This window comes from Solea senegalensis, linkage group LG5 (genome assembly GCF_019176455.1).
Source record: "Solea senegalensis isolate Sse05_10M linkage group LG5, IFAPA_SoseM_1, whole genome shotgun sequence".
NCBI lineage: Eukaryota > Metazoa > Chordata > Actinopteri > Pleuronectiformes > Soleidae > Solea > Solea senegalensis.
Genome location: NC_058025.1, coordinates 25561220 through 25585919, shown reverse-complemented (window position 1 = coordinate 25585919; position 24700 = coordinate 25561220). Strand labels below are relative to the sequence as shown.

The 24700-nt window shown below is 43.3% G+C and overlaps 1 protein-coding gene across 3 annotated transcripts in view; it reads left to right on the top strand.

Annotated features, from left to right (window-relative positions):
- Positions 1 to 21313, top strand: part of dtx1 (deltex 1, E3 ubiquitin ligase) — a 34805-nt gene extending 13492 nt beyond the window's left edge. For 2 of the 3 annotated variants that reach the window (XM_044025674.1, XM_044025673.1), the window contains 8 exons: positions 6980 to 7727; positions 14514 to 14575; positions 15101 to 15262; positions 17856 to 17917; positions 18008 to 18166; positions 18711 to 18872; positions 19572 to 19661; positions 19917 to 21313. In XM_044025674.1, coding sequence (XP_043881609.1) covers positions 6980 to 7727; positions 14514 to 14575; positions 15101 to 15262; positions 17856 to 17917; positions 18008 to 18166; positions 18711 to 18872; positions 19572 to 19661; positions 19917 to 20141 — 1670 coding nt within the window. In that variant the 3' untranslated portion in view covers positions 20142 to 21313. The remainder of the gene's footprint in view (positions 1 to 6979; positions 7728 to 14513; positions 14576 to 15100; positions 15263 to 17855; positions 17918 to 18007; positions 18167 to 18710; positions 18873 to 19571; positions 19662 to 19916) is intronic. The other variant, XM_044025675.1, reaches the window with a different exon arrangement.
- Positions 21314 to 24700: the final 3387 nt, after the last annotated feature.

Sequence of the window (24700 nt, the reverse complement as noted above, 5' to 3'; positions counted from 1 at the left end):
CTAATCGGCAGCTTGGGTTTAAGGCCTTTTTTGGAAGATGAAAGGCTTTTTTTTTTTATTCAAGCTGTGCTCTGGAGTTCATGTGAAAACATCAAATGCAGCTGCAATTATTTTATTCCCCCCCCATATATTGGAGAATTGATTAGCATATTTATCACTTGTTCTACATTTCTATGGAAGGCGTTTTGAAGGCTGCACGACGTTACTTGTAACTGTAAAAAATGAACGAGAAGTAACAAGCCTGTTCACCATCACTGAGGTAAAAGAGCTTGTTTTGATATAAAACTGCGTCTACTTCACAATAAAAACTTATTTATGATAAATAGGAGCTATTTTCATGATTAAAACAAGATTTCCAATTATTTAAGCTTGTTAAATGTAAATATTTTCTTAATGTCTTTGCTCTGGATAACAAAGGAATCATTAAAGGTGAATCATTTTTGGCTTGTGGACAAAACAAGACATTTGAGGACATCATCATTTCCAGGTTTGACGAACACCGATCAACATTTTTTGAAGGCCTTTCTGATATTTTATGGACCAAACGATTCATCGAGAAAATAATCGAGAGATTAATCAGTTATGAAAATAATCGTTAGTTGCAGCTCTACTAATTATTAGAGATTTTGTTTTGGGGGAAAGTTTATAGCACCTAAAATATATTCCCTGACTTGGCGTTGAGCCTGGGCGGCGGTGGTGTGAGCGTGAAGTCGGAGGAGACCTTGTATCGAACATGAACAGTTTCTCATCTATCAACTAAGCTTGCCTGTAGCTTTCGTAGCTTGCCCTTTTCCTATGAGCAGCCATGTTGTGTCACTCTGGCATTTTCCAGATTGCTCACAGTGATGATCGTGACTGTAAAGTGGTTTCTCGTGTTCACATGCACTCGTGTTGCAAAATCATCCTTGGAGGTCTTGGCGTGAGACTGGCAAGTGCTTCCAAAGCTGCTGACCTTGGGCATGCCGTGCTATTACAGTGTGTATCATACAGTAGTAAGTTTCCTATTGTGACTAATTGTGTTGACTAAGTGCAGCGTTGTTGTCGTCAAAGTTAATTGTTACATTTCTTTAAATGTGCAGGTCTATTTTGTGACCCTGCTGCGTTTTAGTCACTTCTGCTTAAGTTAGCTGTTTTCTTTGTTTCCTGGAATGACTTTCAATAGTAGAGGTGAGTGTGTGTGCGTGTGTGTGTGTGAGAGAGAGAAGCAGTGCAACAACAACATAAAAGGTTTCCTGGTAAAGTAAAGGGTTAGAGTAGAATGAGATCAGTGTTGTGGTGACACTCGTGTGACACTAATGACTGACGTCTTAAAGAAGGTTTCACTTCATTAGTCAGTTTACATTTAGTGTCAGACATACCGATCTTACCTGTGTTTGAATACTCGTCTTCATCGTTGCAGAGTTGGCTCATTAGAGGCGAGTTTGGGCTTGTTTTTCTCTGTTAGTGTGAAGTCGTAGCTGCATATTTGGGCTTTGTTCCCGGCTCCCTTTCTCCCATACACACAGGTGACAGCACTGTTTTCCTGCTTCTGATTGGCTCTGACCCTGATGGCAACGAGTATGACCCAATCAGAGAGAGAGTAGGTTGGAGGAGGGCTTGTTTTTTTTTGTTTTCCCGGCTGGGGAAAACTTGAGTGATAATCTGATGGAGGAGAGTGGGATGTTCTACAGTCCCTGTTTGACACTTTCCCACACTTATGTCCTTGCTTCGGTCGCTTTATGCCGTCTGTCTGAAGTCCTGGACCTGAAAGAAAAAAGGAAGATGAGCACATCAACAGCAATAATGCACAGTTGGATTCAGGATTTAATTTAGTTTAATTATCAGAAGTTTAATGGACTTGGTTTGATTGATGATTTTTTTATTTGAGAGAGAGAGAAGTCGCTTGTTTGAGTTTGTTTTCATAGGACCAGTTCCTTGTTTCTCTCGCGAGATCTGGCAACACTGCTCGTCTTTAAGAAAAGAGAACGTGTACCACTAAGCACAGCCATGCAGTAAGACCAAAGTCATCATGTCCAGATCAATTTCTGTAAAGATTACTTTGTATTCTGTGAACTGCTGCCACGTCTTCGGACGAGGAAACCGCACTCAATCACCACACTCGACTCGAGTACCGCCGAAGTCTTAAACCGCCGACGCAGGAACCACTTCAGCGATTCTGACGACATGAAGACCGTGTGGGTGGAGATGAGTGTTGAAAACAGTGTGAAAGTCCAAGTTGACTGGTCGATTGATGAGTCGATACGTTCTGGCTCGACTAAAATTCTGATCGGTCGATTTTTCCCCCCGTGTTAATTTCATGCAGTCTATGGTCAATTTAGTCAATTTAATTTCATCAGGAGGAAAGTACCAAGTGCTAATGGGGGTATTTTCAGAGAACACCCCCCCTTGTTTTCACTATTTTGGATTAGCCCAACCCACTAGAGAGAGATAGATAGAAGAATGTGGATGTTCTTTAATCTATTTTGAGATTTTGATTTCAGGCTACAGTCAATTTTGAGTGTACGAACGTATCAGAATCATAATTAGTCGATTTTTAGTCGAGTTTAGTTGGGGCTTCAGTCGACCAAGAATTTCTTTGGTTGGATTACTGCCCAAGATACTTCACACAGTCTAATAAAGTAGGAAAGTAGTAAGTAGAAAGTAGCACCAGCAGCCCCACGACCCTCATGTGGAGGATGAAGCGGGGGTTTATTCAGCCCTTTAACACCAATACCAGTGTAAACTATTAGATATGAAGGTCATTCTGAATGAATGTGATGTTATTGTCGTCTCTGCCTGTTGTTCTTCATCAGACACCGCAGAGTCGTCGGCTTTAAATCACTGTCAGACACAGCATTGAGTTGTCGTGTGATGCTGGACCTGTTACTGGCCTCTCTCCTACTGTAGTTCCTAAGAGGAAAATTGCAACACTGCGTTTTAATAGGTCCAACGGAGCCCCGGGTGAAATTGAAAAGGCTTGTCAATTATAAGGATATATTATAGAGCTCGATTCGGGCATTTCTCATCCACCTTTTCGTCCCGCAGCCACACGAGGAACAGCATTAACGACGCGGCGATGTGGGCTCTAATTCGGTGGCACGGAATTCCTGCGCTCTGTCCAAGACTTAAGTGTTGTGTGTGTGTGAGAGCTGGACAGGCAGCAGTCCGCTGAGTGACAGGATGGAAAATGTGAAGAAAGGCTCAGCGCAGCAGGCTTGGTGAGGAGCCAGCGGAGACGGTGGAGAGCGAGGGGGAAAGCTGGCGTCGGCAGAAGATGAGAGGAGCGAGTGGTGTGGTGTGGTGTGGTGGGGGAGTGGAGTCCGCTGGCACGGCGCTCTCAGGGAAAGGAGATGTAGTCGTGTTCACATCGAACATGTGAACACGACTACATCCTGAGGAATCGCTTCCATGGCGACAAAACCTGTCAACAAACCCTGAAGAGCATAAATCCCCCAGCAGCTGTTAACCTGTTGGTTACACGTCAGGTGTTCGCTCACCAGCAGCTCCCACTGTAAAACATGCACCAGTGGCCTCAGATTGGTAGATTTGCAGTCCTGGTGTGTCGTGAAGCAGTTTCACCTCTTATATGAGGCGTCACAATTTCAGGGCGCTTTTTACTCACTGTTCTGTTTTGAATTCACATAATCCTCAGGCCTTGTTGTAAAATAACGTGTTGCATTTGGAGGTTTGCATGAAAACATCCACTGCCAATCTGTTCCCCGTCCCCTGCAGCAGGGACGTTGGGTTTAATGTTGCGCGTCCCTCGATTTAAAAGAGTGATTCCGAAAGGCCGTCCTACACTTCCAGAGAGACACAGCTGTCGCAGACTTTTGCTGCCAAGCTCACCCTGAGCACACCTCTCCACCTGGTGGCACTGGGGTTAGAATCCCACTTCGAGGCCTGTTGTGGCAATACATCACACGGCTCCTCCCGCTCACTAGAGGGGAACCGCACTGGTGTCAGGCAAGGACAGCTTGAGGCTGTTTTTGGGGAGGGGAGGACGAGGGATGAGAGGGGACGGCAGGATAGATGGCTGTCAAACACATACGGGGTCTGAAGGAAGTGGCTAATCTCACTTCAGTTTCCTGTTATAGGAAGAGCATCGAGGGTCACAGGGAGAACACCAGCAGCAACACACGCCACTGCTGCTTATACAGCAATAAATCGAAACTCTGTGTGAGAATTATGATTTGTTATAGTTTAGTTTCTGTTAATGATCATAGTGTTGTACTAGTAAAGTTAATCATAGGCATTAATATTTAGGTTTGAGAGAGAAAGGAACACAGACGTTTACAGATGGATTATCCAGTTTATCTAGTTTCTTCCCCCCCAAAATGCAACCGTTCCTACTTGTAATTGTTAAGTAAGTATATGGTTTCACACACTTGGGGTTAAATACATCGTAAAAATATCAGTTATGTGAGATGTGGAAACATCTGGGGTAAGAAAAGTAAAGCTGCCGTCGGCGATGTTGTCTTTTGGATCACTTTCTGTTACTTATAATGTCGTCATACGATCAGCAGGACACCGCGTTGCCTGCTGATCAATTCACAGAAGAAGATTGGACACAGAAAACACTGCTGTGTGCAGGCGTTATATTAAAGTAACTGCCTTCCCTCTTCTCGCTGTCGTAATGCATGGTGTATTTAAAAATGGCAGGGTCGTGGTATTGGTATTTTGAACAATGACTCAACCAATCGAAAGATTGCAGTGTGAATAGATCCTCAGTGCAACAGGTTTGTTTATTTTTGGAGCCATCACAACTTTTCACAATCAAAATGCACGACACGGCACGGCACTGTTCGGCTTGATTTTTGTGTCGGACGTCACAGGAAGTGGCCGGCAGAGCGGGTACTTAAAAAATAAATACTATGCTAGTGGAAACGCAACTTAACCGGGCGAGTAGAGCCGGTGGAAACACGCCATAAGAGAACTGTGTTACTGAAACATCCCAGATCACTGAAATCTGTCGGAATACAGAACTATTAAACATGGATATTAAAGTTTTCCACTGACAGCAGCTTTAAGGCTAAATATGGACATATTATGTTTTACTTTTCCATCTGTTTTATGCTTTGTTCAGAGTTATATGTCATTTAAAACCAAACATGTCAGGGGCCATTTTTCCTGTCAGTGCGGTGGCTCTTTTTTTTTCCCCTCCCTTCATCTCGATGGGTAAAGGCGATCCAGGTTGTGAGGAGCCGTTACTCTTATTGATCGTGGCCAGGAACACACAGCCGCACTCAGAGTGTTACATTTAATATCATCCCCACAGGAGACGGTGATAAACGTTTCAACCACCACCGTCCACTGTTGATCAGAGAATATTTAAAACCTTAAATCAAATTTAGATGAGACGCATGTGTGCAGACAGGTGTGGATGCAACTGGTAAAGAAAGGTTTGGATGACTGAAGATGAGAGATGCAGGCAGCTGTGTGTGTGTTTGTGTGAGAGTGTGTGTGTGTGTGTGTGTGTGTGTGCGCTCTAAGTGAAATTAACCATCAAGCTGAGTCCTTTAGCAGCCGTCTGCAGCAGGGACTCAAGGTCAAACTTGCTGATTCTGCTGATGCATTTTATTCTACGGAGCCAACACCAGGCTGCTGGGTGAGGGCCGGGTTAGTGCCCCCGTCCACAAACCTACAAATCCCTCCACTCATTTTCCACAACCATTATCCTCTGTGCACACTCACACCCCCTTCATTACCACCACGGTCCGTTAAATTAGCTGCGGGGAGGAGGTGGACGACTGTCCAAGAGTGTTCCAGGTCATCGTCATCTTCTTTAGCTAACTGCTGGTGCTTGAGTGCCAGGATACCAACAGGATGTTGGTGCTGGTGAGATGGTTTGTGAATTCCGCGATACCAAAAATATCACGATACAAGGATTCTGTGATAATCAATGTATCGCGAGATCATACAGCGATACGCCCCGATATCTTTCTAAGTGAAGAAGGAGGAGACAGGAAGTATAGTGACGCCCCCCACTTTAGAAATATCAACTCTTGCCCTGGCATATCGATTATCGTATTGCACTGGCACGGTAACGTTAGAGTGCAGAGGATTGTGGGTATCATGTCTGCCATTGAATAGTCACAGCCTCTAAAGTATGGAATTAGATTTAAAGTATCAATAAAACACCACCGCCGATCGATGTAATGACGATGACGTGTCGATACGTTTTCGTGATTATACCTTCATTAAAAATGTGTCATGAAATGGTTTCTGTACTTATAAAATTATAGTTTACCAAATCATTATCTGACTGTGGAATAATCAGTTAATAATCAGTGACACCTCATCGGTAGCTTTCTGATTTTCTGAAAATTGTGATTTCTGGTTCCATTTCTCAATCTTTAAAAGTGGAAAACGTTGGTTTGTGGAGAAAATAAGACAGCGTTTTTAGGTTTGGGAATTTTCCAGGCCAGACAAATTGTCCTAATCGACAGATTAATCGATGATGAGAATAATCGTTTGTAGCAGCCACTGAGTCGGTGTCATCTCCAGCACGAGGACTAATCCTCCGGTTGACTTTGAAATCATTTCACTCAGTATGTCAAGTTAAACCTCAGTTGTGAAATAGTTCCTTTTCTTATGCATTTCCATAAATGCCTGTAACGCAGTCAGACATCAGGTGGCCCTCACAATGCTTTCACTTTTCGGGAGCTGTAATGTCGTGTATCTTTAATTACACAACATCACGCCACGTCACAGGTGTATGATCCGTAATAAGAGTCTCTTAGTGAGAGATGAGTCAGAAACTAAACTGTGGGGAGACACACACGCGGCCGGTGTGAACAAACGCACTCCAGCGAATGTCATTGCAGCTGTGACGCGGTAACAGGCACAAGGTCACAGGCCCGAGTGCTGCAGGTATCACAGCTGTGCTCATATTCAGTACAACAGCATGTCATACTCAGTGTATTCTATTGGTGCAACTCAGTTTTCACAGACGATGCCAGAGTTCTTGTCCTCATGTTCTCCTTTTGTCTCCTGCTTTCAGGCACCATGAGGCCAGTGCAGAGGAACTTCTACGAGCCCTCGTCTGCCCCGGGTAAAGGCGTGGTGTGGGAGTGGGAGAACGACAGCGGCTCATGGACGCCTTACGACATGGAAATTTGCGTGACCATCCAAAACGCCTACGAGAAGCAGCACCCCTGGCTGGACCTGACCTCTCTGGGCTTCTGCTACCTCATCGACTTCAACAGCATGTGTCAGACCAACAGGCAGAGCCAGCGCAAGCGGCGTCTGCGGCGGCGCATGGACCTGGCCTACCCGCTCATCATGGGCTCCATTCCCAAGTCGCAGTCGTGGCCCGTGGGAGCCAGCTCTGGCCAGCCCTGCTCCTGCCAGCAGTGCATCCTTGTCAACAGTACAAGAGCCGCGTCCAATGCTATTCTGGCCTCTCAGCGGCGAAAGCTCTACGGAGCAGCGGCAGACAACGCAGTAGGTGCAGGAACCCTCACGGTAGTGCGACAAAGCAACACCTTCGCTGGGACCTCCCTCTGGTCTTCGGCATCGGCTCCCTCCGGCACCAACAACAACAACATTAGTGTGGGAGGCGGCCACGCCAAAGCCGAACAGGTGCATTTGCCACTGTCCACTGCCAACTTCCCGTGTTCCCCCGTGATGCCGTCGCTTTCATCCGCCCATGGCCACCACGCGCTCACCATCAACGGACAGAACAACCTGAACCGGCCGGGCACCCAGCGCATTTCCATGGGCACTGCCAGAGGAGCAATACCACCAGGGTAATCATGCATTGTCTTTGATTTTTCTCTGCAGTGTGAGATCGCCTGTTGTTATTTATAATGCTCAGATTCTGTTGAATTTACAGCTCAATTAAGGTAAAGAGTGGATGTGTAAAAAAACTAAAAAAAACAAAGAGACACAATCCCCCCTCTCTTCTTATCTGCTTCACAAAGCCTCAGCCTGTCCCATCAGTCGGTCTGTCTCCTCGTCTCTCTTTTGATTTATGACTGTTACTGTTGGGTACCGCTAATAATTCAGTTGATGCGGTATCTGTATCTGGAATTCAGTACCGGTACCAAACGGTAGCTTATTTCGGTACTTCGGTACCAAAACTGAAAGTCTACACTTCTCTCTTTCAGTTTTTTATGAAGAAGCTTTGAAAAAGCTTACGTTATTTCCAACTACTTATTCACCTGGTTAGTTAGCTGATAATTAGCTTAACGTGTCGATGAGGTGGATTCATCGCCCATTTACGTCGCCAACGTTTATAGCTTGACTGGCTCCAGGGATGTTGCTACTAGCACTGCTAGCACATTCTCGCACTCTCCCGCACATTTCAAGCACCAAAATTTGCCACCGATTCATTAAACGCGAACCAATACTCGGTAGTACCGATGCAAATCGCTACCAAGTACAAAAAGTACTGGCTTTCGGTACCCAACCCTAATGACTGCTGCTGTTAACATTCAGATCAGTGGATCTGTGTAAAATTCGAAGTTCAAATCAAAACAAACACAACATCACCTGCAGCCAGGCTCTGATTGGATGATACTCGCTGTCAATCACACTGGTGTCCACTCATGCTTTATCCTCTATTTCCTGGGAACGAAATTTACGATTGAAGGACTGAAACCAGTGGTTTACACCAGTAACTCCTCGGGAAAATGTGTCCTGCTCTCAATAATGAGCTGATCTCTCTGACATACTGCAGCTCTTCTGCATCATTGTGATGCTCGTGATTTGAACTCACGGGTTCCATTGATAATAAGATGTGAGAGAATCACGTTTGTAGAGTAGCTGGATGTGTGTGTCTCTGCTGTTATGGTTTGAGGTTCTGGTGAAGCTGTGGAAACTGGGGAAGAATGAATAATGGATCAAGGAAAAATGGGAGTTTCAGCACAGCGCGCTCTGACCTCAGAGCGATTCAGCAAAAGAAGTGTGTCCAGCCTTTTAACCAATACATCGCTTCCCTATCCTGCGTTTCTTTACTAAAATAAACCCTCTCCTGATCTAATTTGATTCCATTTTGTTCTGGCTGCTCATGGGGAGAGACACACTTCCTGTGTGTCGGAGCATTACTGTCCTTTTGCTCTGTGGCCTAATTCTGCCTCCTCACTGAAAGGAAATGTTGGGGGTTTTTTATTGTGCAAAACAGAACGAGTGGAGATAAATGCGTTCAATCCCCAAACTAATATTTAATAAAATAGACAGAATAAAATAAGTAAATGAAGATTACAATGTGAACTTGTTACTAAAAAAGGTAAGTATTAATATTTTAGTTTCTATATGAAGTACAGTAAGTACTTGGAAAAAAATGAATTTTTGTGTATATCCTGTGGTTATTATGGTTTGGAGTTGTGGTCGTGTACGTAGCTTCCATTAGTCGATGAGTGCTGTTTGGGTTGTGAATATACTCCAGGTCTCATCGGAGCTTTTAAGAGGAGTTATTTGTTCTGAAATGTGTTTTTTTAGATTTCCACTTCTGAGAGATTACTTTTCTTGATGATAGTTGGAGAAATGAGAAATTGGGTTATTGTTTTAAACGTGTAGGGTTACTCCACGGAGCCCACGAACCGTCGCCCGAACCGAGGTGATCGCCTGCGCTCGTGTACGCAGGTGTCGCCGTCAGCCACTTCCAAGGAAATGTCTTTCATGTCCTTAAATGTGACTCTTTTACCCGGCAACACAAAGCCTTTTGTTTGGAGAGGGAGACAGCGAGAGAGACAGAGAGTGAGAGAGGAAGAAACGGGGGTGAGGTGGAGTACAGCCGTTCCCAGGCGAGTGGCTCGACTCACAGGATGAGTGTGGTTAACATACACACAGCAGGACATGAGAGCACTCACACACACACACACACACACACACGCACACACTGAAATGTGAACTCCCTCGCAGGTTCCCACAAGCATGCTACACACTGATAAGAACCCACACATAAAGTAAAACATCAGATCTGTTTTTCACACACCCACCCACCCACACACACTAATATAACTGTTGGGTGCAGGGAAGGGATTTGGCACAATGTGGCTTGTTTACAGGAGACTGTGTTGGTGATTTACTTCAACAAACAACCCTATTTTTGCTGCTACATTAATATAAACGGCAATTATGATCTTGTATATCATTGATTTTATCTGCAAAACAAACATCGTTTGTGTTTTTCAGCCCGTGTGTCATGGATGATAAAGGCTGCGGATTCTTTTTTTATTATTATTGTGTAAAAACATGCACACGGCTGTTGTTGCTTCATACGCCAGTGTAGATATTAGAAGTGGTACCGTCTGCTGGCCCGTGTCACCACTTCAGTGACAGTGCAGAGCCTCCCCTGTTATCATGGCAAGTTAAATACTACAGTAAGAATGAGAAAATCCATTTGTCCACTTGACTCTTCTATAAAGTAGTTTTCTGATTATGACTAAATAACTATAATGTGAAATATAACAATAATAATTATATTTTAGCATTCAAAAATATCATTATGGTTACAGAGCTTCTACATAGTGGTGTACAAAATTTTGATCACTGTACGTCACACATAGATGTATACAAACAGTGAAGCATTAATATTAAATAGTACTGTGCAAAAGTCTGGTGTAATAAACATGAAATAACAGCACAAACACGTTTTGTAGACAACACTAAATACGTTAACCTGTATTTCCAATGAAGTGATTAAAAAATAATGATATTGTATCGTGGTCAAAGACATTTGCACAGTCGACTGTGTATAAAATAAAAATGTAATGTAAAATGTAAAGTAGCAGCAGTTTATATTGATATAAACTGCTGCTACAAAAAAAGTAAGTAATGGGCTGTTGTGTGGATGTGGTCAGGCTCTTCATCTGTAAATAGTTCTGAATTTATTAAGATGCTAATTATTAGGTCAAACATTGTGTCCACAGGGAAAAAAATGTCTTAAAAGAAAGATGGAGATAACGGTGATTTCTTTTTGTTCATTTCATTTGTCTGTCGAAAGACGATAAACAGAGACAGTGTGGTTGAATGTACCCAAAAAGAACCTCTCATGATCTGCGGGGATTTTTCTTCAGTCAAAACCACATCCTCTCGTCTCAGGAGTTTAGATGAGATGCTGCTTATCTTTTGACAAAAGAAAGTGAATCGCTTTGCTTTCTGTGAAATGACTAAAGGTGACGAACAGAGAGGGGAATGAAAGGTGAACGGATGAAGTCCAGTCTCTTTTAGACCAAAGCCAAAGCTTCGGAGTGCGTCGTGTTGTTTACACGAGTTCACGAGCTCCTCGCGTTGCTCTTCTCGAGTTTTTAACTCACTCCCCTTTGGCTGCGGAGTGGAGATCATTACTCGCGCGCAGGCTGCCTCGCCGCTCTGCTCTGCTCTGCTGCTTCCCCCGTAAGACCAAAATTAATATTGAAATGAATGAATAAATCATGAGAGCTCATCTGCACCGAACTGGTGCAATTTGGAAATTTCTGGGTGTCATTATTGCTTATTCTCAGGGCATTTGACACACACGCACGCACATTTACAAACACACGCACACAGAACCTCCAGTACGGACTCCTCAGTACGCAATTAAAGCACTGAGAACTTAAGGACGTACAGTATCTTTCTCTGCTGCCTCCCCTTCACTGTCTTTATGGTGCATAATAAACAGATGAGGTGATATCAGTCCACCGTCAGCACTTTTCCTAACTTGGCCTAATGTCGTCTCTATTTGGGGAATCACATTGCTCTCAGTCTGATTAAGTCCTGCAGGCAGGAGGAGGTTCCCCCAGGAAAGGACAGATTAGAGTGAGCAGGAGTCATGCAGAGGAGGGATAGATTTCCCCGTGCCCTGACCCAACAAGGGCACTAATTAATGTCGTGTTATGGCTTCGCAATGAAGAGAACTGATTTCTCATATAGTTGCATCAGTTTTAGTTCAAGAATGATTACACTGTTTTAAGATACTCCTCATTCTACTAAACAGGCACCACTTGATGATCAAAAGGAGCAGGGGAGTGCACACGGATCAGAGAGTTGAGGTGACGAGGTTCTGTCTGGTTTCCACGAACGCGGCCCCTCAAGGTCTACACTTGTTTACGCCGGCGATAAAAGATCCGAGCGCGAGCCCACGGAGCGCTGCTGTCGAGATTTAAATCAAATATGATTCAAGAGGAGGAATAAAAAGAGAAGAAAAAAAGTGAAAGCCTGGAAGTCATCCCGTGTTAAGGGTTGTCAGTGGAGTGTGAGGAGATGGCATGTGTCATAAACCCCCCAGTGCTCAGGGCTCAGTCGGGGCAGACGGGGTCAGTGCCTCCAAAACAACAAGAGGAAAGAGCTTACATAATACATAATGAGATGGAGGATGGCAGCTGTACATATGTGTACATAGGTTTACAAAGACGTGCATAGGTGTACACAGGTGTACACAGGTGCTGATATCTGATAATATTGTGCATCTCCAATCTAGAGATGGTCAAGACGACGTGCTGAAGTTCAAACCGAGCGCGGTGATGGTTGCTAATGCCAAACCGTGTCCTCTGTACCTAATAATGTGGCTATTTGTGAAACTATGAAGATGATTCTGAATTAATGTTATGTTAATGTCGGGTCTGCTGTACTGTACGCATACAGTAAGTGTGTAGTTCGTGCACACACACAAAGTGAGATGGCGTGTTGTCCCATTTCCTCCTAATGAGAATCATGTGTTTGATCACAGCCTAAATTATTCATGTGCTCAAGTGTGTGTTTTGATTTGACTGAGGCTGAAGGTCACATCTCAACGAGAGAGCGGTGCGTCTACGTCAAGGCCGCCGCCGCCGCCGCTCACTTTCTCACAGTTGATGCTCGCGTGCGCGATAATGTGCTTGTCGCTCGCTCTGCCTCCCACATGTTCCGTCGGTGAAAACAAACTGTCCTCACTCAGATAGATGGAGCTGTCTGCCAAGTAACCCGGTGACTCGCGGCAGCGTCTTCACTGACTGATGAACAGCAGCTGTATGAGGGGAAAGTATCGAGTGCATAGGTTTTGTAACAGCGGCGGCAGGTGAGCTCGCTGTGGTTGAAGGTGTGAAATCACTCGAAACTTAATCTCAACACCAAAACTTTCCTGACGTGGGGATGTTAATAAAGAGCGCGCGTCAGTGTCCTCTTATTTTGATTCAGCTCTCACTGGTGTGAGACACCTCTCTTTAACACTGACTGCCTCCAAGTGCAAAGGCGACGGAGCTACAGAGGCTCGAGGACAAGCGACAAGTCTCATTTCCTTACATTAAACAGTAAACAAATACATTAAACCGTTGCATAATTAGATTTAAAGGTTGGATTATTTTAGTTTCTAACATAGCGAAAATTGCTGTGGGAATAATACACAACTCCTTATATGGACATCCTGGGGGTGTGCATTTATAGGTCACATATTCAGGCTTTAAAAAATGTGAGACACTGCCACAGCTTTTGTCAGGCCTCATATTGCTTCATGTTATTGCTCTCTCAGGGCTCAGGGGCACAGGCTCTGGCTAATATAATTCCTTGATGCGGGTGGTTTGTGGAACCCTGTATAGCTGCAAGGCCAAAGACAGTGCTTTATGGTCAAAGATCAAAGAGATTGGAAAAGGTCCACGTGTTCACTGGTGTGAGCGTCTGTGGCTGATAAGCCGAGAACTGGCCTCTGCCAAACTCTACTCACATGTCCGTTCTTATGCAGCTCGTTTAAAAAGCAAATGATCCAGAGAAAGATGTGTTAGAGCAGGAGCTCGTAACTCACATGGTCACATTTGCATTCCATATTTAATTATCGGGGTTTCTCCGAAAGTATCTAAGGCTTTGTTCGTTGTCCCTTAGAACCTTTAGAAGTCTATTACTGTTATCTTCTGTTACTGTGTTTAAACATACAGTATAACCAAAGAAAACCACATTTTTTAAAGCCTGAATATGTGACCTATAAACACACCCCCAGGATGTCCATATAAGGAGTTGTGTATTATTCCCACGGCAAATAACCACATGTGCACCTGTATTGCTATTGTAGAAACTGTTCAAATAATCCAACCTTTAAATCTAATCATGCAACGTTTTAATGTATTTGTTTACTGTTCACTGTAAGGAAATGAGACTTGTCACTTGCCCCCGAGCCTCTGCACTTGGAGGCAGTCAGTGTTAAAGAGAGTGACTCCGTGTCAGATCCTGAACCGCGCGCGAGTCAACTGTCTGCGTTTGCCACAAACTGCAGCCTCTTTCCAAATGTCATCCCGAATCAGGCTCCGCTGCACTGCTCTGTACATGAGTCACGATGTCTCGTCCTGTTACTGTCGTCGCCGTCTCTGTGGTGAAGCGCATGTGACATTTTAACTTGAGGGGATTTTTTTTTTGTTTGTCTTTTTTAATCTTATCTTGGCTTGTGGCATAAATACCATAACTGGCTGCTTTTTCTCAGCTGTGGCATCTGTATTTTGTTTAGCACAAAGAACAAAATAAGCATTTACGGTCACATTTCTATAGAGCTTTCTGTGTCTAAGTCAATGTATGTTATAAATGGGTCATTAGCTCCTCTGTTTCATCGTTACTGATTGATGTCCATGTGGATTTCTTCCCTGTGCTAGGGTTCCTGCCCTCCCAGTGAAGAATCTGACCGGATCTGGACCAGTGCACCCAGCACTAGCGGGTGAGACGACGTCATTAATTCATATATAATTGTTGAAATGCAGCATACAGTCGTGTGGCATTGTTGATGAATGTGAATCAAATGTTACATACTGCAGCATTAAAGGAATAGTTCACCGTTGGAAAGATGACTGTCCATTAAAACTGGGTCATCTACAGTATGGAGTAGAAATGTGAAATAATATATGAAGCGAGTGCCTTCTTGGCCAAGAAAGGCAGAAAAATGTAATTCTGGCTCATGTAGATGAACGACAACAACTCCCAGAATGCACTGTGCTCGCTGCCCCGCGAGAGTCTCGCTGTCTTCAAGCTTCGAAGCAGACAGTGCTAGTTGTGTAGATACACATGGGAGAGAAGCACAATTTTTAAAAAAAATACTCCTGCTATTCTAGCAATACAAAGCAACATGCAAATCGTCAAAGTATTCATTTAAATGAAGTGCTTTTTACGCTCAATGTTTGATGTCTACTCATATTATTTTCACTTTTCTGTGTGTGTTTGTGTGTGTGTTGTACATATGCATCAGGTATGACAGGTATCCTGATGTGCGCTGCAGGTCTGCCAGTTTGCCTGACTCGGGCGCCCAAGCCCATACTGCACCCGCCGCCCGTCAACAAGAGTGACATGAAACCCGTGTCGGGGATCAACGGCATGCGCCGCAAAACCAAGAAGAAGCACCTGAGGAGAGGTAAGTCCATAACTGCGTTTTAAAATCCCTCCCGTTGAATATCCATAGGTGTGTTGCCATAAATCCAGCCTCGGCCAGTGTTGCTGAGAATCTGTGAGGAAAACCTTCCCTGTACTTTTCAAACTGCGACTATAAAACATTTTGGAGAGGTTTCTGAGTGACACAGACAGGTGCAGGCGAAGGAAATGAACAGGGGACTGTATCGTGGCGGGGGGTTTGAGATGCGTCGTGGTGTGTGTGCGTGGATCGTTTTTGACTTGAATAAGTGCCAGTCGATGGAAACCGTGGAAACCACGGGTCTCCCGAGGGAGTCTTTGTCCTAATTGTTCAGTGAGGCTGTTGGGTTTTCATCCCTGCACTATACGTGTCCTCTCGGTCAACTCTGTTTACTCTGCATACACAAGGTAACACTTGTATTAACGGAGCTCATCATTTCCAAGAGAAACTAAATGTATAGAATAGTCCCTCGCAAAGGAAAAGAATAAAGCGACTACAACTTAACATAACGTCAACAAGCATTTTGAGTGGGTCTCACAGGCTTCACAACTGTTTTCATGGAAACACAATGAAGTCAAACAAGTATTGTGCTCTCGACATCTGCATCTTTGCAATGCATAGTATATACATATGTACATATACATATATATGGGTGTGTTTTGTTTATATATACACACATATATACATATATACAGTACATACATACATATATACATATACACACATATATATACATATATACATAGACACACGTATATACATATACACACATATACATACATACATACATATATATATATATATATATATACACACACTATACATTGCAAAGAATTTAAATAGGAACAACACCCTAATAAAACATTTTAATAGTCTTTGTCTGATAAGAGAGAGAGATACAATGGGTGTGTTTTGTTTATATATACTGTATATGTGTATATATATATATATATATATATATATATATATATATATATATATATATATATATACATATATATATATATACATATATACATATATATATGTGTATGTATATATATATATATATATATATATATATACACACACACTATACATTGCAAAGAATTTAAATAGGAACAACACCCTAATAAAACATTTTAATAGTCTTTGTCTGATAAGAGAGAGAGATACAATGGGTGTGTTTTGTTTATATATACTGTATATGTGTATATATATATATATATATATATATATATATATATATATATATATACACACACATACATATATACATGCATATACACACACACACACACATATATACACAGTATATATAAACAAAACACACCCATTTTCTCTCTCTATCAGACAAGACTATTAAAATGTTTTATTAGCGTGTTTTTCCTATTTAAAGAACATGTCGTTTGTCTCCACCTCATTTGGCTCCTGTGGACACTAAATGTCAGGCGGTGATATTTTTGTTAATTAAACAGAAAAACATTTATTTTTCTTCTTATTTACTATAATCTTAGCATATTTTTTTTGGTTATTTCCCTCTTGAACTATTACATTACATGGACGGATGCATCCTTGTGAAGGGGAAATAACAACAGCCCTTTGTTTTTATTTATTTGGATTACTTTTGCACAGTGCTAAAAGCTACCATGCTATTCAGTAGGTTGTGTTTACCGTGGTTCAGTGGCAGTAGTAGGTCGTCTCGCTGCCTCCGGTCTATATAATGATTCCAGTAACAGCCCTAAACCCCGTAGTGCCTCTGGGGAGCGTTCAGTAAGTGTGCTCCCGCTGCCGACTTTAAGCTTGCATAAATGGAGAGGTGCTGCATCAGGACATAAAATCTGTGCCATGTCAATAACCAGGAAATTGAGTTATTCTAATTCCTCTGGGTGTCATTAACATTAACATAATCAGTAAGATTCACCTTTTTCTCTCTAAATACAAAGCAGAATGTATTTGCAGCGTAGGTAAATGAGTGACAGAGGAATATGTGGCGCGTTCGTGCTGAAAGAGCGCGCACTCATGCTGGACGGCTGGGAAGGAAAATGGAGGCGCGGTTTCTACTCGAGCTGGGAGATTTATCCCACTCTGCTTTCTGTACAGAAAAAAGGTCAGAGAGGCTTTTGCTCTGGCTAATAAAGCCATCAAATTTCAGTCGCTGTTCAATGTTTCTCCTCCTTTCTGCTTCCTGTCATTATCCCTTAACTTTTTTTGGTTGATGAGCTGCTCTTTCTCCTCTGTTCCGCTCACTTGCTGGAACTCAAAAGCACAAACCAAGGCTTTTGGGGGGGAAACGAGGTTGCCTTTAAGCGTATTAGGGGGGTGTAAGCTGTGGGCCTGCTCTCATCCATGTGAGCCTTTGGTGCACATGGGGATTAGAGAGGCTGGCTGGTGTGTGCCAGTTTAAAGGTGACCTCCTCTTTGACATCACGTGAATGCACACGCACAGCTACACTTTTATCAGGAGAAAAAGAAAAGCTGGCATCCAGGCCCGAGTGGCTGCTGAAAGTCTGTCATCAATCTCGATCGATCTATTTCATATTCACCTGTGGTGTGAAGATGTAAGTAAGTGACACTCTATTGTCTGATTGTTTTTTTTCCCCCCTCACATGACAAGGTAAAAACCCGGAGGATGTGGTGCGGAGGTACACGGAGAGGATTAAAGTCATGCCAGACGAGGTAAGAGATCGCACAGAGACGCCGCCACCATTCCACTGGAACGGTAAATGAACAGTCGGCTGAAATATTTGTTTGCTTGGCTGTTCCAAGGACTGTACCATCTGCATGGAGAGGCTGGTCATGTCATCCGGCTATGAAGGTGTCCTGCAGCACAAAGGCATTAAGCCAGAGCTGGTAGGCAAACTTGGCAAGTGCGGGCACATGTACCATCTGCTGTGCCTGGTGGCCATGTACAACAACGGCAATAAGGTGAGTACGAGCTCTTGGGCCAGACGTCGTTACGCTGTCACTCCAGGCTCAGAAGACAAACCCCCGCGTTTTACTGCTCGACAGCGTCGCGTGGCACTTGAAAACGATTGGGCTTGTGGCAACCGGTGGTGACGTCGCCACATGTGTGATTTGGAGTTTAAGAGAGCTTTAAAATTAGGTTTTAAAATGTGAAATTCTTCACGGTGGCCAAAATGCCAGTCGTCCTCTATCCAAACATTTATGCAGCGTCTTTATTTGGATTATCAGCAGATCAGCACTTTTGTGTCAGTAAGAGTAACAGCGCAATTATGAATGTATTCAGACTAAAAACTAAATATGAAAGGCAGTGAAAACAAGTCTCGGTAACACATTATATTAAGAACAAATGTTCACCATTAACTAGGTCCTTACTAACATAAGTAGCATACTAGCCCTTTGTTAGTCATTATTAAGCAAGTATTATCATATTCTACATAACCTTATTCTACCTCTAATAAGACATGAATTAAGATTTAATAATTACTTTATTTCTTCTCTAAACCAGGATGGCAGTCTTCAGTGCCCAACATGCAAAACCATCTATGGGGAGAAAACAGGCACTCAGCCTCCTGGGAAGATGGAGTACCACGTCATTCCCCACTACCTGCCCGGCTACGCAGACTCCAGAACCATCCGCATTGTCTACGACATTCCTGCTGGGATCCAGGTCAGATGTTCCCCACAAACCTTCACCAACACTAACTGGCCCTCGTTAAAGTTAAAGTTTGGACACCACTGTCTTCGGAGGATCAGCAGGATGGATTTGTAACCACAATTACCAATGAATGAGAATTATTCCAGACAATCATCATGCTTTTCTGTTCAGTAGTTAGCTGTAGGCGACTGGACTTTTAAGTTTGAAGATGTTTCACCTCTCATCCAAGAGGCTTCTTCAGCTCTGAGTTGTCTTCAGTCCTGGGGCTTCTTTGAGGCTTCTTCAGTCCTGAGGCTTCTAACTTCAAACTTAAATCAAGCAAGTCCAGTCGCCCACAGCTAACTACTGAAGATGACTGAGAACCTTCACTGACAAATGCTTTTCTATGTGATTATTATTATTATCCAATGTTAATTAAGAATGTGTCTCATTTGGGGCGACATGCACATCTTATGCACTCAAAACAATACACATAACATTCACTGAAAGTAAGAGTGAGGGCCTTCAAAGACAACCTTCTAAAATATGACATGGAAAGAGATAATTAGATATGTACAATAGCATCTCAAATGATTTTTACAAAGGGCATTGTAAGCAACGTGAACAATAAAGCTCACCCTGTGGTTGCTGTTGACATTTCATACACAATTAAGTCTTAATTGAAAGAGCAGGAGTTGTAATGTTTGTTTCTCCCATCAACATTCTCTCCAGACCAATGAGCATCCCAACCCCGGCAAGAAGTTCAGTGCGAGAGGGTTCCCTCGACACTGCTATCTCCCTGACAACGAGAAAGGCAGGAAGGTAAGCGGTAACGCACACATGAAAGTGTCTTTAATCTGAGATTAAACAGACACTAAATACACCATTTGCATGGTTTTATATAACTGTATACATGTGATCACACAAGATACAAGACTAGAGACTTGATCAGGACAACAACAATGCAGACAAACCTTTGCACCCACTTGTCCTGCATGTGGTTTTGCTCCTTCCTTCTTGCCGTAGGGGGTTTAATTGATTTTAAGCCCCTCCCCCTCTATTTTGTGTGCACTTCAGGTCCTAAAGCTGCTGATCATGGCCTGGGACCGACGCCTCATCTTCACCATCGGCACGTCCAGCACCACGGGCGAGTCAGACACAGTGGTGTGGAACGAGATTCACCACAAGACAGAGTTTGGCTCCAACCTGACCGGCCACGGTTACCCTGACCCCAACTATCTGGACAACGTCCTGGCAGAGCTGTCGGCTCAGGGGATCGGCGAGGACAACCTGAAGGACTGACGCCCGCCTGCGCCGGTACAACGGGAACACAACACACCCTCTCACAGAGAACAGGGACACAGGACGATGAGCTGACGTGCAGCCGACGACACTTTACTCCTCAGAAAACAACAAGTTCCCTGCAGACGTGGCGGCCCGAGAGCAAAGGAAGAAGAAGAAATGCCGTGGTTATGAATATTGTTTAGATTTGAAAAGGTGTAAAAGTGTCCCCAGTGATGTGAGCATGCTGCGTTCATGCCAGAGTTTCTCTGGGGTTTGAGAAATGTAAAGAAACAGGTGGAGCATCCGTTCCTCTAGTGGAGGCTGAAGGTTCATGGTATTTAAGCCCTTTTTCAATTTAAATTCACGCCGTCTCTCTGCACCTGGAAGTCAACGACGAGGGGCCACATTTCTACAAAGGCATAACTGTAAATGTATGGCCCAGACTAACACTGCGTGATGAATGTAGAGCGAGTCACTTCATCAGCTTTTGCTTGATACTGTGACGATACAATGAGGAAAATACCTGTTTCCTCCTTGTATTTATAACTATGATCATTCATTATTGACCTTTAACAAGTGGTCGCGTTGGGGGTTATGTGATTTAAGGACGAAGATCGTGACTCTCCGGAGATGCTGAATCTGACGTTTTCAGGAGGCGACTCCAAAGATCACTCGCTCTGTGAAATGGGCGTCGTGCATGCAGAGGCTTCCGCGGACATAAAGGCGATGAAGTGTTAGTGTATTGGTGATAAATGTATGTTGTGTGGTCGATGAAACGAGCGTCTCACGGGCTGCAGGTGATGCCGAGCGCCAAGGTTGACCTTATCCGTTTTGACGACGTGCTGATGAAGCCGACCTCCCCGTCAAAGCGATATATGCCACGCGTAGTGTATATATACACGGGGGTGTGTTATTGTGCCTTCTGAGGCACAAACATGTGAGGTTCAGTCCAAAATAGGAAAAGCTTCTTCTATATGGACACTCCCCCTTCCCTTTATGAACACACACAACAGTTTCCCCCAATGGCGATCTCTCTTCCTGCTCACCTGCAGTTTACTCGTCTCCTGTGAGCTTGTTTGTCGGAACATCTCACTCCCTGCAGAAGCTCTGCACCCAAGAGTTGTTTGGGCTGATTCTGATGTATGGCTTTGTCTCCTCCTCCTCCTCCTCCTCCTCCTCCTCTCCTCGGCACAGCATTCTAGGAACCAGGCAAATGTTGGTGTAGTGAGAAAGTAGTTGGAAAACTGGAAACATTATATTTACACTCAGCCCCCCCCCCAATCGTTTTGCCCGTGAGCTTCTCAGAGGTCCTCGCTGGAGATCTTGTGACGTTTCATCTACTCTGAGATATAAAAAAAAAAGATAAAGCCACTGCTGCATAATTCTCCATTAATATATCTGATCAATTTTAATGAGCAGGGAATGTTTCTGTGAGGTTTATCGCGGTGGGCGCCCAGCGGTGAGTGAATCATAGTCTTCCATAGCACTTTGAGGCTACACTTTTGTTTTTTGGGGGGAATCTGTCTTGAATTGCGAGGAAATCTGTCCTTTTTTTAAGTTGACGTTTATAAACTGGCTTGCAATGCTTTGAAATATATAAATATATATATATACACGATATACATATACATTTGCAGATGTGTTATACCTTTAAATTCAAGCTCAATTTTGAGTCGACGGTGTAAGTTTAATTTATTTTTATACTCTTCTATATGGAAAATGTCAAGACTGGCCCACTCATCTATACACACAATTATATATCAAATCTGGCAACAACAAAAAAGAGACTTGTCAGACTGTCAGGGACTGTTGTGATATATATGACATGTTATAGGCGTCCTATATTACACGTATTCTTAGCGTATGCCGCTGTCGTTACCTTTATGTAGAATCCATGTACATGGTTCCCTGTGGAGTTCCAATAAATTCAGTAAACGTGTCTTTATTAATGGTAGTGGAGCTTTAGCAGCATGAAAATGGCCTCCCCCACTCATTTCTTTTTTGTTCTACACATCCAGAACACGAGCGCGGATGAAGACGACAACAGTCTTGGTTAAATATCGGCTGCAGCGTGTCCATATCGCTCGTTTTAGCTGAACGAAGCGGCAGATTGGTGGGATTCTTTTTAAAAGCCCCTGGAAATGTGGTTCACTGTGTCCTAAATAATCACAATAACCTTAATACATAACTACTGAGATTTTCTTTCTGAAGTGGTGAATACAGATCACGTTGATCCAAACAGCCGGTGCGTCATCTTCATGGATTCAGTAGGTTTGTCATCATTTTTTTTTAGACCCTGAAGATAATGATGCCAGTGAAGTCATTCAGCGTATGTTTCCACTGCCCCCAAGTGGTCAAGTTTAAATATTTAGTCGAGTCTCCTGAGGCTTTTAAAATGCATACAAGTGTGTGTGTATTTGAACTTGGATCCCATCATTCTGGTGCCCAGAAAAATCAACAACAAATAAAACCAATCAAAGTTAGATTTTGCTTTGCTCCCTTTATAACACGGGACTGCGAGAGTGAACGCTTTTTTTTAAAAACAATTCAAGTTTTATTAACTAGAGAAATCCAAATGTCCGCTTCTTGTGTGTGGCCGCGGGAGCGACGCAGGCCCTTCAGAACTTTTCAGGTGTGTACAGATATTCTAAAACGTGGTGTGGTGTTTGTTTGGTGGAGGCAGAGAGCGACGGTGTTTATGCAATTTACATCTTTTTTAAGATCTACATGATTTATGTGTAGCAAGGAGCCCAAACAGCGATGTTTTTTCTTCTTTTTAGGGGCGCCTACCTCCCAGTTAATGAACTAAAGGCTGATGATGTATTAGAAACAAATATTTTTGATGTCTGTTTTTGAACGACGAGAACTATTACATGACTCTTTATCAAGACCTGTTCCATACTGTTTTCCATTTCATTGAAACTTTAAGTGGCATAAAAAAAGAGAGAAACCACTTTGTCCCAACACCTGAAGTATTTAATGTACTTCTCTCTCTAAGTGATACCTTAACACTTTGTGTGGATTACACACTGTACATTTGTGCGAATGTGGTGCCGAGCGTGCGTCTCGTAGACAAAGATGCAGTCGTGTTCTCCTAGAGGTGCGTGTTAACCAAAGTGCGTTGGCAGTTTGTAGCTTCTCTCGCTCGGTTAGAAACATCACCGTGGTTCTGTGGTGATTGATCACTGTGGTTTTACATCTTACTCCGCTCCGTTTATTCTCCTTCCCCGATCAGATTTGAATGACCCAGACGTGGGGACGAGGCGGCGTTTGGCTGCTCTCCTCGCTCTGTCACTCGTAGAAACATCGGAATGTTTGGCATCTGAAGTGCCCATTTTTAACTGACATCTACATTTGATTCCTCTGAACCCGTGTCTACATAATTGCTCTCATGAAATGGGTCACGGACAAAGTGAGGTCGTCTAAAAGTGTCGGTATCGGATGACATTGATTAAACTATAAAGGGCTTCTTAATCTATCAGTCTTTATTGAATTGTGATGACCTTGTTGCATGTTTGTGTGTTTCTTGTGGGGAAAAAAAAATAAATGTGCCCTTCACTGGGGGTAGTTTGTTTGACCTTCTGTCAAGTTCTTTTTTTGTTGTGTTCACTGCACTCCGTCCTCTCTGTGCTCAGCACCTCGGACAAAATCTGCCTTATGTCGGCGCTGCGGTGCAGAGCATGCGAGACACACTGTCGTCCGCTGCACGGAGCCGATGCGGCAACAGTTCAGAGGTCAGCGTCTCCTGAGGTTGGAGACTGAATTGCGAGGCCCTGCTGTGCCGAAGAGGAGGCTGTGCTGCATCACTGCGGGTAGCTCTGCTCTCATTATCATTTAAATGAAGCCAGGAAGGGGGAATAGCGGCAAACAGTGTTCGTCTGGTATCGAGTCCTGTTGCACTGTAACCTTGTCCTTGGTTATGATTCAGTGATTCATTTGAAAGTGGGGGACACTGTGAGCAGCCTCACATCTGGGATCTGTGTAGAGCTGACACAATTACTCGATTATTTATCGATCGCTAATTGAATCGTCAACTATTTTGATAATCAGTTTGAAGCTTTTTTCATTATTAAAAACAAGATTTCTGATTGTTTCAGCTTCTTAAATGTGAATATATTCTTAACTTCTTTGAAGAAGAAATCGTTCAAACTGATCAATTTTTGGTCTGTGGACAAAAACAAGACAAGACTTTGTTTTAATCCACAATGACCTTGTGCTCAAACTTGGTCATATACTGTAACTAGTTAGTTCCCTCTGCTGGTCACATTAGGTATTACAGTTGATTCATTGCATGGTTTCAATGTGCGTAACATTTGCATTTTAAAACAACAATACTGAGCTAGCAAATAAAAATGTAGTCACACAACGGTCTGAAACGCACAGTGGATAATGAAAAGTTTTTTTAATCCCTGTATGTGACTTCAAATGAACACTAATTTAACGTAGATTAACGACATTAATGAAACTCACCTCATGAGAAGATAGAAGGTCGGGGTGCTGTATTTTCATCGGTTCAGAGGTTCTACTGTCCTGTTACTCTCTTTCGGCCGCTAAATAATGTTTGTGTATAAACTCTG